The 14,316-nt window shown below is 47.3% G+C and overlaps 1 protein-coding gene across 1 annotated transcript in view; it reads left to right on the plus strand.

Moving 5' to 3' along the window:
* The first annotated feature begins 309 nt into the window (after positions 1-309).
* Positions 310-14,316, plus strand: part of JPH2 (junctophilin 2) — a 69,973-nt gene continuing 55,966 nt past the window's right edge. Inside the window, exon 1 of the mRNA XM_047854365.1 lies at positions 310-1,149. Coding sequence (XP_047710321.1) covers positions 771-1,149 — 379 coding nt within the window. The 5' untranslated portion in view covers positions 310-770. The remainder of the gene's footprint in view (positions 1,150-14,316) is intronic.

Below are 14,316 nucleotides of genomic sequence, written 5' to 3' on the forward strand. Positions count from 1 at the left end.
AGCTCATAACCAGGGGAAGAAAAGCCACCAAACTGTCCCAGCTGCCTACACTTAGTTCTCCGCTGCCCTTCCTTGCCCCTCCAGCCTCTCAGCTGGGTCTGGAGCACTAGCCCAATTTGAAACACCCCTCCCGCTTCGAAGGAGGCTGGGCTGGCCAGGGGGTTATTTTGGGAGCAGCCTCAGAGATCCAATGGCCTTGTTAGGGCAACACTGACCTTTCCGTCCCAGGAGGAGGGCAGGATTGGAGAGGGGCGGGGCAGCGGCTGGGAGATGGACAGCCCCGCACACCCACTGGGTGGAGAAGGGGGCCAGCCGGCTGCAGGAATTCAGCCTCGGGCTGGGGGCTGTCACCAAGGAGGAATTTCTCCACTTTGGAACAGACTGGGGACCCCTCCACCCCACCCCTTTCACTGTGCTTCTTAAAGGGATCACACCGTTTTTCCTTTGACTCCAGGGAAGCCAGACTTGGGACGCTCTATGGAGACTTTGAATCTTGCCCTCCTGCTTCCTTCCCAACTGGCAGCCTTCCTCTGGCTGGTTGAGTGGGGGCCTCCCAGGCATGGCACTGACCAGCCGACCCAGTGCTGATTTGGCTCCTGGGCTCATTCAGTCTCTGGTGGCATCTTGCTTTCCCCCTCCTGGGGCACAGTGGTGAGTCAGGGGCGTCCAGCCCTGAGTGTGCTTGGAGAGTGTCGCTGGCACCCCCCCCCCCCCATCACCCTCTCTCCCCCACGCTGGAGGACGGTGAGGTTGTCAGGGGCTACGATGAGATGAGTGGGGGCCGCTTTGACTTTGATGATGGCGGGGCGTACTGTGGGGGCTGGGAGGGGGGAAAGGCCCATGGACATGGACTGTGTACGGGCCCCAAGGGCCAGGGCGAATACTCGGGCTCCTGGAACTTTGGTTTCGAAGTGGCGGGCGTCTACACCTGGCCCAGTGGGAACACCTTCGAGGGATACTGGAGCCAGGGCAAACGGCATGGGCTGGGCATAGAGACCAAGGGACGCTGGCTCTACAAGGGTGAGTGGACACACGGCTTCAAGGGACGCTACGGAACCCGACAGAGCAGCAGCAGCGGTGCCAAGTATGAGGGCACTTGGAACAATGGCCTGCAGGATGGCTACGGCACGGAGACCTATGCAGATGGAGGTGAGCCCAGCCTGGGGCCCCGCAGAGGGGGCCGATGAGTGAGGGAGACTGGTGGAGGGTGGGAAGAAGGAGGGGCGATATGACACAGAATCAGAGGAGCCAGGACGCTATTTGCTGTGTGGCACCGGGCAAGCTGCCCTACCTCTCTCAGAATCCATTTCCTTGTCAGTAAAGGTGGGGCCAATGACAGGGCCATTGAGAGGGCTGGCAGCGGTGTTTAGGACAAGACCTGCTGTATAAATACACACTCAACACACATTCAGTAAAACCTAACTACTACTGTTTGCATGCTAGGCTTACAAACAGGCATGGAATATACTCTGGCTTGTGCTCTAGAAAAATTTGGGTCTAATCTCAACTTTGCCATGAAAGTTATTTTCAAGCAATAGATCATGAAGTGTTCATTCATTCACCCATCCATCTACCCACTTATCCATCCATCCATCCACACATTCATTCATCCATCTATCCATCCTTTCATTTAGTGCATATTTCTGTGGTACCTCCTATTTGCCAGGTATTATGAAAAGAGTTAGATATAAAGAGGAATAAGATACAGCCCAAGGCTTCAAAGATTGGCTTTAAACAAGCCATTATACATGAGTAGGTACAGAGTGCTGTGGCAGAGAAGTTAGATTTGAGAAGGTCAGGGGCTGCTTTAGAAGAGGTGACATCTGAGCTGGATCTTGTTGGGAAAATTGCTTTAGAGAGGGTGTGAGAGCAGGAGAGAACGAGTAAGAAGCTCAAAAGCATGAGCGTGCCCGGTGGGTTAAGGGAATGGAGAGGAATTTTCTGTGGCAAACAGCCGTGGGGAGTAGCAGAGAAGATATCATCACATCATCCACTGGGTACAACTGCATGTATCACTTAGTTGAGCCTCAGTTTCCTCATCCACAAAATCGGTTTTAGAATGTCAGCGCTGCTCAAAATGTGGTCAGTAGACAGTATCAGCATCATCTATCCACCAATTCAAAATTCAAAATCAGGGGCCCCAACTAGACCTTCGGAATCCAAATCCAAATCTTGAGGGCGGGCCTAGGCATTTGCTTTAACAAGCCTGCCTGGAAATTTTCATATACATTAAAATTTAAGAAGCAATGCTTTAGATCAGGCACTTGCAAATGAGAGATAGCGGGCCAAACTGGCCAGCTGCCTGTGTTTGTACAGCTTGTGAGCTAAGGGTGGAATATTTGAAAAAAATCAAAAGAAGAACACTACTTTGTGACATGTGGAAATTGTATGAAAGTCCCTACATAATATCCTTTTGGCCCACAAAGCCAATACTATTTACTATTCAACTGTTTACAGGAGAATTGGCTGGCTCTTGCTTTAAATGGTCATTTAGTTTCCCCCCAGCTCAGGATAATTCTATGAAGTCTCCATAACTTGCCCCATTGGGAAGAGGAGCTAACACAGATACCTCAGAACTATATATTTTGGCATCTGTCAGATGCATGCGTAGTTATATTATATCACTATGACAGAGGGTGAGCAGTGGACAGTCCCAGAGTGGGTTTGGAGAGGGGCAGGAAGGGGCATGAGCCATCCCAGAGCAGAAGTTGTGCTCAAGCTGAGGCTGGTGGGCATACACAGAGGGGCCTCACGTACAGGATGGGCTCCTGACTGGGCTGCCCATTGGTGAGCCCGTGGTGAGGACCCACCCTCAAATGCATCTGCATGTTAATGAGGTTGTGTCCCTGGAGTTTCTGTGGGTGCAGTGGCAGCTACACAGCACTGGCTGGAATTGGACAGCGCTGAGGACAATTTCTGGCTCCACGCTTCCTAATTTGGTGTCCATCAGCCGTTTGCTGAATGTCTGCAATTTGGTGCAATTCAATTCACTGGATGTTTATGCTGGACACTGCGCTGAGCGCTGGGGACAAGTAGAGAGCAGGCCTCAGCTTCTCTGGCTACAACAGGGAGATGATCCTTGCTGGGTGTCAGATACCCATGCAGAGTGGTGCACAGGGTGCCAAATGTTCCTTCGCTAAAGTGTCTTAAAGGGGGAAACCTATTCATTCATTCATTCACGCAACCAATATTATGGGGCACCAACCAGGTGTCAGGCTCCATCCTACAGCAAGTTCCAGGAGCCAGGGCAGTGGGCAAGCAAAGTTATGAAACAAATAGCAGAGAAGGAAGAGGGTGACTTTTTGGATGGTGTAGCCTGGGAAGCAAGATGGGAGGACTAGGGAGAGAGTAACGACTTCCAGGCAGAAGGAATGATGGTCACAAAGACCCTGAGGCAAGACTGGACTTGGCATGCTTGAGGAACAGCAAGAGTGCCAGGGTGGCAGGAGTAGAGTGGAGGGGGACAGGCAGGGGTTGACGTTGGAGCTGAAGGTGTGAGCCAGATCACGTAGGCATTGCAGGGCCCAGGGCTTGATTCTGGGTGTGCACAGGAGCTCTTCAGGCTAGGTAACTGGAAGGCCTGTTCCTCTGGTTTGTCAGAGGCCCAGACTCTTCTTCCGAATGAGACAGTCCCACATCCAGCGGCCCTGGAAACCTCAGATCTCTCCCAAGCCACACACGAGGTGCAACTCTCCAAAATTAGATGTGGCCACTGCTTCGGAAAATCTCCTTAATCAACCTGTCATCAGTTCCCCGAGGGTTTGTTAAGGACCTGCCCTTTGCCCCATCCTGGGTAGTGCTGAAGAGAATGTGGACAAATAAGATCCTGTGATTAGAAGCGGCTGGGAGTCAGGCAGCCCTGGGTTATTATTGTGGCTCTATCCTATTATTTAATCTCTTGGAGCCTTAGTTTCCTCACCAATAAAATGGACTATGCTAATCTCTCATAAGATTTCTCATGAGATAAACAGGTACTCAATAAATGGTAGTTGCTATAATTACTATTCACTTTCATTAACTCATTCAATAAATATGCATTGAGTGATTATTATGAAGCTAGCTCTATACTATACTGGTGGTGGGAGGGAGGAGTATAGACATGAACAGGATGGGCAAGGTCCCTATCTTCCAGAGAATCTAACAAGAAATTGTACTATAGTGTGTTAGGTACTAGGCAGGAAAGTACTGGGAACTAAGGAAGGAAGAGGTGGGCAACTAATCAGACTGAGGCATTCAGGAAGGCTTCCTGGAGTAAGTGGCAAGCTGGGCTCTGAACTATGGAGTAAGCCAGGTGACAAGGGTGGGAGATGAGTGCCCCAGGTGGAGAGAACAGTGCACACAGGTCAGGAAGTCCAGAACTTACTGCCATCCAGGAAATAAAGCTGAAAGTTGCATCTCCTCCCCAGTTTTCGGAAGGACTGATCAAAGGGACAATATGTTCCATTTCCTCCAGTCCCCAACTTGCCTTGCGGTCAAATGTCGCAGGTGACTGCCTCCTCTAAACTAAAGGAGGAGCACCTGGGTAGCTCAGTCGGCTAAGTGTCCGACTCTTGATTTCAGCTCAGGTCATGATATCATGGTTCATGAGTTCGAGCCCCACATCGGGCCCTGCACTGAGCATGGAGCCTGCTTGAGATTCTCTCTCTCCCTCTCTCTCTGTCTGCCTCCCCCCTGCTCACTTGCTCTCTCTCTCAAAATAAATAAAATAAACATTCAGAAAATTTATAAAAATAAATAAACCAAAGGAAACAGCAGTTTTCCAAACTGGAGGTGTTGACCCATTAATAGGCAGTAAAATCAACTTAGTGGGTCATGACCTGCATTTTTAGAAATGAAAGAACAGAACAGAAAAATCAGAGTGTTTCACAGAGGATAAGAAAGCATTGTTTCCTGAAACATTTGTTCAGCTGAAGATGCTGAAGATATATGTACATATATAATGTGTGTGTGTGTGTGTGTGTGTGTGTGTGTGTGTGTGTGTATAAAAACTTCTGTGTTTACATGCATCGTGTATTTCTTACATGATGTGTGTATAAATGTATTTCCTACTGCAGGTCATGGTCAAAAACATTTGAAAATCACTATTCTAAAGTGACTTGACGTGGAACCCTCATCCAAGCCTCTCCATTCCCATGTCCACAGACTCTCCCTCTCCTCCAAGCCTTACACTTCAGCTGGGGGTTAATTAAGCTCTCCAGCAACCCCCCCCCCTTCCCCGGGCAGGAGAAGATGGAAAGAAAGGTGCCCCCTGGGGTCCCAAACCCTGCTATAAACCTCCTGGCACCCCTCCCCTGCCTACAGCCCTCTTCCTGCCCTGGCCATATATAGCAAAACTAAAAATAGCTGCTGACTTAAAGCTCCAAAGCAAGCATACACCCAGGCCTTAAGTAGTAATGCTCCTTTGACGGCCTAGCTGTCTCCACCCCAGGGACCCACAGACTCCAGGACTGGAAGGGCCATTGGCGATCTTTGCTTTCCTAGGTTCTTGATCTGGGGCCCGTGCCTTGGCCTCGAAGGCCCATCAGGGTGCAGGCAATATGTGTGCATATGCATATGGGTTATCTGCGTTTTTCCTCAGAGAAAACACAGATTCTTAAAGTAATCTGGTGCTCCAATAAGTTCTAGAACTACTTACTTATCTAGTTAGTAATCCCCTCCCCCAAATGTGCAGTGGAAAAACCAGGCCCAAGGCTGACTTTGTTCATAAAGCCAAGAGTAATAATAATAGTTAATATGTTTGGTGTGCTTACTATGTGCCAGGTGCTGTTCTTGGCATGGAACACGCTATGTTATTTAAACTTTCACAACAACCTCGTGGGGAAGTACTGTTATCACCCCGATTTTACAGACGAGGAAACAGAGACAGATGATTTAAGCACTGTATTCTTACTCATGGTCCTCTAGCTAGTAAGAGGCAGACATAGAATTGGATGGTAGTAAGTGATAATTAAATATTTCACAGTATAACTATTTTTAATAAACAATAAACAACTATACAAAATAAGACTGGCTACACCATGGGTGAGACCTAATGCAAAATGAAAACGCAAGACCCCTTCTTCAATATCATTAAGAATTTCAACACAGTGACAGCCAAGAATTAAACCAAGTGCAGGGCCTTCTAAGTGCAGAGCCTGGAGCTATGACACAGGGGGTATGCTCATGAAGCAGGCCTTGACAATGGCCATATCTGCATGAGCCACTTACTGTGTCTTTACTCTGTGCCAGGCTCTGTGCTAAGAATCTTACACATTTTATACTATTCAGGCTTCTTTTTTTTTTTAATTTTTTTTTTAACGTTTATTTATTTTTGAGACAGAGAGAGACAGAGCATGAACGGGAGAGGGGCAGAGAGAGAGGGAGACACAGAATCAGAAGCAGGCTCCATGCTGTGAGCCATCAGCCCAGAGCCCAACGCAGGGCTCGAACCCACGGACCGCGAGATCGTGACCTGAGCTGAAGTCGGACGCTCAACCGACTGAGCCACCCAGGCGCCCCTATTCAGGCTTCTTAATACTCTCATTGACTACCCTAGCGGTGTTTACATCTTTATGACTACAACCCGCTATAAGTTAGGTATTTCACATTGTAATTCTAGACATACACACACAAATGTAAAACTGAAATATATCACTGAAAAATATTTCCCTTCCTATATGCAGTACTTGCTATTGTCTCTTTTATTCCATCCTGTTGACAGAATTAAACTCTGCCTTGATAGAGTACAGCACTTAGAATTTAACATGTGGGTTAGTGCTATTATTATTATTATTATTATTATTATTATTATTACATGTTTAGCTATGACAACTGGGTCAAAAACCCAAGCTTCTGCTCTCTGGATCCAATTTTCTTTCTCTTGCCTAAAGCTGATGGCTTAAGCTCATTTTAGCCCAATTGACTCTGAACATGGGAACAAAATGGATTTGCCAGGATCTGGGTCTGAGCAATACCTAGTGTCCCATTATCTGGGCCTGGGATATGTGTTCCTTGAAGCAACTTTATTTATTCATTCATTCATTCATTCATTCATTCGTTATCCACAGGAATATCTTTTCTATTGATCTGTTTGTCTACCTTTATGACAATATCACGTTGCCTTTGTTACTGGAGCTTTACAGTAAATTTTATTTTATTTTATTTTATTTTATTTTATTTTATTTTATTACAGTAAATTTTATTTTTTAAGTTTATTTTGAGAGAGAAAAAAAGAGAGAGAGCACAAGAGAGGGGACAGAGAGGGAGAGAGAGAGAGAATCCCAAACAGGCTCTGCACTGTCAGCTCAGAGTCTGATGAGGGGCTCGAACTCATGAACCATGAGATCATGACCTGAGCCGAATTCAAGAGTTGGATGGACACCTAACCGACTGAGCCACCCAGGCACCCCTATAGTCAATTTTATAGTAAATATTAAAATCAGAGTAAATCTTCCAACTTTGCTCTTTTTGCTTATGGCTGGGTTCTTCTAGGTCATTTCCGGTTCTATATACATTATCAAATCAGCTTGTTCATTTCTAGTAAAAAAACTGATAGGCATTAAAGTGATTAAAATTGCCTTAGACCTAGGGCGCCTGGGGGGCTTAGTAGGTTAAGTGTCCGACTCTTGATTTCGCCTCAGGTCATGATCTCGTGGTTCATGAGTTTGAGCCCTGTATCAGGCTCTGCATGCTGGCAGTGCAGAGCCTGCTTGGAATTCTCTCTCTCTCTCCCTTTCTCTGCCTCTTCCCTGCTCACTCCCTCTCTCTCAAAAACAAACAAACAAACAAAAACTTAAAAGAAATGCCTTAGACCTATACATCAATTTACAGAGAATGGATAATGTAACAGTAGTGACACTTCCAATCCATGGATGTGGTAGAAGTCCCTATTTATTTAAGTCTTTAATTTCACTTAGCAATGCTTTGGAGTTTTCAGTGTTTTGCACACTTTTTTCATTGAATAAAGTTACAAGCTTTTTAAACGATATTGTAAATGGAATTTTAAATTTCATTTTTCCAATTGTTCATTGCTAGGTTATAGAAATGCAATTATTTTTGTCATTGACTTTGAATCAATTAATTTACCCTGCTAAATTAATTTTTTAGTTCCAGTGGGATTTTTTTTGTTCTTTTTCAGATTTAAAAGGAACATCTTTTAGTTTAAAATTTCTCGATTGCTATTAAAAATCAAGTGTGGAAGTCCTAAGAGGGGCACGTGGGACTTAGCATGTGGGGCTTGCAGTAGCCAGATCTGGGTTCAAATGCCCGCTGTGCCACTTCTTTCTTTAAAAAAATTTTTTTTAATTTAATTCTATTTTTTTATTTTTAATTTATTTGAGAGAGAGAGAGAGCAGGGGAGAGGCTGAGACAGAGAGGGAGACATAGAATCCAAAGCAGGCTCCAGGCTCCTAGCTGTCAGCACAGAGCCCAATGCAGGGCTCAAACTCACAAACTACGTGATCATGACCTGAGCTGAAGTTGGTCCCTCAACCAACTGAGCCACCCAGGTGCTCCCCTGCTGTGCCACTTCCTAAATCTTTGAACGTGGGCACTCTGAGCTTCCATTTCCTTTTTTCCCTTAGGGATATCACATTCCCCTTCAAAACATTGCTGAAACAATGGAATGAGATAACACATAAAAAGCACTTAGCATAATGCCTGGCACATAGAAAGTGCTGAAACTATTCTCCTTTCTTGCATTCCCTTCACCGTCTAGAGGGTGAACTAATTCAGGATGGTCTGAACCACAGCTGTTTTGGGGAGACTGTTTCAGCACAGAAACTAGCTTTTGACTTGGGAGCAGTTAATAAGCTAAGACTTTGATTCAATTAGTTCTGCCTTGAGTCCTGCCAGTGTTGATGGAACTCCTGCCAGGCACGATTCCATTTCGAATGTAGAATCAGCATAATTTAACCTCATGTTGAAAATCTCATGTCCCAGTTCACAGCCAGGGGGCCAGTGTGACAGCCGGCTGAGCTGCTGTCATGGCAGCTTCTTGGCTTTATCTGGGACCCCAGGAGAGCCGAGCGGACCCTCAGGGAGACAGGGAAGTGGACACAATTAGTCTTTCTTCTCTGCAGCTTTGCTTTCTGTGATGTGTGTGTCCAATTGGCCAAGTCTCTGCACACATGCTCCTGTCCAAGGCCAGGCCCTTGGGATTCATGGGGCTTGCTTGTTTCCAGAGCCTGCTAATTCCATGTCCCCAACAGCTGTTCCCTGGACCAGCCCTTGCTGCCACACCCTTGTGAGGAATGTTGAGCCTCATTTTCTGAGGGCCCTGGTTGAGGTTGGGGTGCAGGCTGAACGGGGGGATGGTGTTGCTTTCTGCCCTAGACCAGAGGGCTACCCTTGTTCTCTTCTACCCCTTCTGGAGCTAGAGCCACAGAGTAGGTGGACAGTTAGGTCTGGTCACGAGTGAAGCATCCAGGACCCCTACTCGTTCCTCTATAACTGAGAGTTGACTGGCCCAGACCCACCTGGAAAAATCTATAGAATGATCCAGGGGCTGTGGGAAGGCCAGAACCCCTTCTCCCCAGGCAAGTAGTGAGCACCGTGAGCCTGGAAGTATCCAAGCCTATGCTGTTGACCATCATCTGGGCAATGTAGAGTGGGGGTCACACACCGAGGCCTGAGGGCTGCACACAGCCTGCAGGAAATGCTCTATTTGGCATGCACAGTGACGATAGGTTTTTAAAAATTTTTTTGTTTATTTTTTGAGAGAAAGAGAGAGACAGAGAGACAGAGCACGAGTGGGGGAAGGGCGGAGAGAGAGGGAGACACAGAATCCGAAGCAGGCTCCAGGCTCTGAGCTGTCAGCACAGAGCGCGACTCAGGGCTGAAACCCACAGACAGTAAGATCATGACCTGAGTCGAAGTCAAACGCTCATCTGACTAAGCCACCCAGGTGCCCCTGCACACATGATGTTTTTAAGACTTTTATTTTTAATTAAATTTGAATCCTTTATGGGTACCATCTTAGTAAAGTGATCAAATTTCACATCACCGATGACAGGACGGTCTTACAACATAGGCCCTTGATGGGATGTACAGAGGAGGGCACAGCATCACCTATATATACACCATTCCTGCCAGGAAGGTGTGGAGAGGAGGCAGTTTATGCCGGGCCTTGTAGGCCATCATAAGAATCTGGCTTTTACTATGAGAAAAATGAGGCCTATAAGAGTGACATGGTCAGATCTTATTTAAAGGGATTCCTTTGGGGGCGCCTGGGTGGCGCAGTCGGTTAAGCGTCCGACTTCAGCCAGGTCACGATCTCGCGGTCCGGGAGTTCGAGCCCCGCGTCGGGCTCTGGGCTGATGGCTCAGAGCCTGGAGCCTGTTTCCGATTCTGTGTCTCCCTCTCTCTCTGCCCCTCCCCTGTTCATGCTCTGTCTCTCTCTGTCCCAAAAATAAATAAACGTTGAAAAAAAAAATTTAAAGGGATTCCTTTGGCTACTCTGTTGAGAGACAGGGGAGAGGAGGTGGTGCAGAAAGGTAGAAGCAGGGAAACAAATCAGTGAGCTTACTGACAGGTGAGAATACAAGCTTGGGCCACCATCTGACGGCAGCAGAGGTGGAGAGGTGGCTGAATTCTGGATCTACTATGAAGGTAGCATCAATAGATTTTGCTGATAGATTGGATAGGGGGAGTGAGAGAAAGAGGAGTCCAGGATGGCTCCAAGGCTTTGGCATAAGCCTCGGGAAGATGGCATTGCCCTGACCTGAGATGGGCCAAGAGTTCGAAGACGGAAGGTCAGGAGCTCAGTGTTGGACGTCGTGGGTGAGAGATGCCTGTTGCACATGCCACCTGGGCATGAGGGTTGTGGGCAGGCCTGAGCATAGAAAGGGGGCCTGAAATGGGGCGCCTGGGTGGCTAAGTCAGTTAAGCCTCCAACTTTAGCTCAGGTCGTGATCTCACAGTTTGTGAGTTTGAGCCCTGCATTGGGCTCTGTGCTGACAGCTTTGAGCCTGGAGCCTGCTTCAGATTCTCTATCTCCCTCTCTCTCTTCCTCTTCTCCACTTCCTCTTTCTCTCTCTCTGTCTCTCTCTCTCTCTGTCTCTCTCTCTCTCAAATATAAACAAACATTAAAAAAATTTAGAAAAAGGGGACCTGAATGACCATGGGGGGCCTCCTTTGAACCCAGACTCTCTCCCTTTGATATCTTTTTGCCTCCCCTACACCCAATTATGTCTGGTTTCCCAGGCCCTCAGGGTTACTGAGCCGACTCAGAGCCTGGCAAAGGCACTTTCCCCCAGGTGACTGGTGTGCAGGGCTGGCAGCACCCAGGTGATGTCGCCTGGTTAATTCCCTGCTTCTTGTGTGAGCTGTGGGGTGTCATCCGGGGTAGCAGCCTCTGAATGTGGGGATGGTGGAGCCCTGCAGGCCACGGGGACTTGTCCTACACCTGCTGTAACCTGACTCTGCTCCCAGGAGCTGGTCACAAATGCTGCCAGCTTCTCCGCTTTGGGTTGCCTTTCGGTGATCCCGGGAAACCAGGGACAGTGGAGCTCTGATGGGCGGCAGCACTTGGGAGCCGTGGGAAGGGAGTTTGGTGCCACCTTGCAGGCAAGCCAGAGAACAAGGCCTTGGGGGTGTTATGGGAAAAAAGAAATGCAGTCTAAACGCTCACACAAAAGGACTGCTACACTAACTCAAGAGACCCATGCCATGAAGTACTAAAACCATTAAAAAGACAAAGGCAGACCCACCTATACTAAGACGTTTTAAGGAAACAAGAACCATTTGACAAATATTTATTGAGTGCTTACTATGTGCTAGGCAGTGTTTTCAGTGATGGGGCTAATGGTAGAGTGGGGGAACAGCTAAACATTTAGTCTATTTGTTATATGTATATCCTTGTAAATGAGCAGAAAAGGCCTCTTAGGACCTAGATTGTTAACAGTGATTACCCTTCTCATCCTGGGGAAATAGCACACAAGTTGTTGGTTTTTTTTTTTTAATTTTAAATACTCCTGTATTGTTTGAATTTTGTGCAGTGAGCATATATGATTTTTATAATTTTGTTCCAAGTTATTTATTTTGAGAGAGAGAAAGCTGGGGAGGGAGGGAGGGAGAGAGAGAGAGTATCCGAAGCTGACAGTGCAGAGCCCAATGTGGGGCTTGAACTCACCAACTGTGAGATCATGACCTAAGCTGACGTTGGATGCTTGACTGACTGAGCCACTCAGGCACCCCAACTTTTATATTTTTAAAGAGTGTCCTGCCCACCAACACATATACAACACTTACATATACAAATAAAAAGCCTTCAGGGTGAGGCGCCTGGTTGGCTCAGTTGGTTGAGCGTCTGACTCTTGGTTTCAGCTCAGGGCATGATCTCATGGTTTGTGGGTTTGAGCCCCGCATTGGGCTCTGTGCTGGGGATGCAGATCCTGCTTGGGATCCTCTCTCTCCCTCTCATTCTGCCTCTCTCTCTCTCTCTCAAAACAAAAAAAACCAAAAAAAAAAAAACAAAACAAAAAACAAAACAAAAACCCAAAAAACAAAAAACAAAAAACAAAAAGAAAAAAGAAAAGAAAAGAAACTGTCAGGGTACAAAAAAGGTTTGGAGGCTCTAAGCAAAGTTCCCCAGAATCTAGGCTCAGATCTCAAAAGATCCCCCTTTGCTCCTCTCCATTCTGGGGTATTCAGCAGTTCAAAGCGAGGCGGGATTGAAAGAGCTGGCAAGGCACTAGATCTATTCTTTAATCTCAGATGAGCTATGGCCGGGCTGTGTGGCCTTAGGCAGGTCCCTCCACCTCTCTGTGTGCAAGCTTCCTCCTCTGTAAAATGAGGGGGCTGAACCACACTTACTCCCAAGGGTAAGTCACTTTTTTCTTATATGCAACACCAGCTAATTGACTATAGCTACCTGCAGATGTGATAAGGGGTCCTATGCTCAGCCATATCAGGATCATGATTGATTAGCAATTACTGTTGTGGACACACTGTGGGTAAGAGATGGACCATATGACAGATTACTTGTTGCCTTGAACTAGGTGGTCTCGGAGGGCCACTTATTCTCGGGATTGAGATAGTCTCACCTTGAAGTTGAGGTTGTCAGTGAACATGCTGCACATCTGTAGGTATCAGGAACATACCAGTCTGTATTACATACGGGGTGCTGGCACCAGCTGCTACCATCTCATGAGAGCCCATTACTAAATTTTCAGGAATTTTGCAAGCTGGCTGTTCAACTGTTGGTAGCCTGTCTGGCCGTGGTGGGTATACTTACAAGATGGAAATTGGCTAGCACTACAAAATCAGGGTTGTTTGTTTATTTTTCCAAAGAGCTATTCTACCAGCACACCACTGAACATTGTGCTAATATGACATGCCCTTTTCTCCTTCTCACCCAGATGAAGGGTAACCAAGCAGCCTGCTTTGCCTGGGAACTGTCCTGGTTTTAGTACTGAAACTCCTAATCTTGGGAAATCCCTCAGTCTAGGGCAAACTGGGATGACTGGTTACCTTGCAATCCTTTCCCATGAGGTGAAGGGAGCCAACATTTGTTGATGAGAGTCTGAGAGCTCTGCTAGAGAACCCATGTAAATACTCCAGCAGTAGACGCTGCAAGACACCCTCAGATACCCCCCAGGGGCAGAGTCCTCCTTCCCCTTGCTGCCAGGAGCATTGGTCGCTGATGGCTCACAGCCAGGCACTGTTGTCTGTCAGAAGGAGCTGCCTAGCTCAGTGGGCAACCCAGAGCTAATGACTGCTTGATACAGGAGTCCAAAGACCCAGCCTCTTTGGACAACTCTGAAGGGCCATACTAGCTCCAGAGATCCCCATGGGATCACTACAAGCCTTGGCTTGTTCAACTTGAAGAAGTTCAACTTCTTCTGCAGTTGAATCCAGAAGATTCCTTCCTTCCTTCCTTACAGATGCTCATCCCAAGAATATTCCTCCAAAATCACTCACATGCAATCTTGGCTTCCTAGGGACCCAAGACTATCCTTGAGGCACTCGGAAACCACTGCAGGGTTTTAGGCGGGGTCACCTGATCAGATCTACATCTTATTAAGATGACGACTCTGGCAGCAGCAAAGGGTGGACTGCAGCATCAGGGGAGGCGGGAGACCAGGGGAGATGCTGTTGTAGTTAACCAGGAGGCACTGGTGCAGCCTGGACTAGATGGACGGGGTGAAGATAAAGAGAAGTGGGGGAAATTAAAGAAATATTCAGAGTCAGGTCCGTCTGTTTCCAAAGCCCAAACAATTTCCATTGTTCTGCTGTCCCCAAAGATGTCTCAGGCCTGGCTTGCTTTCTCAGGGACACTGGGTCCATGGTATTTATCAAGGTGGGTTAGAGTTGAGCTGGGATGGGTCCCCTATATTT

The sequence above is a fragment of the Prionailurus viverrinus genome, chromosome A3, assembly GCF_022837055.1.
Source record: "Prionailurus viverrinus isolate Anna chromosome A3, UM_Priviv_1.0, whole genome shotgun sequence".
Lineage (NCBI taxonomy): Eukaryota > Metazoa > Chordata > Mammalia > Carnivora > Felidae > Prionailurus > Prionailurus viverrinus.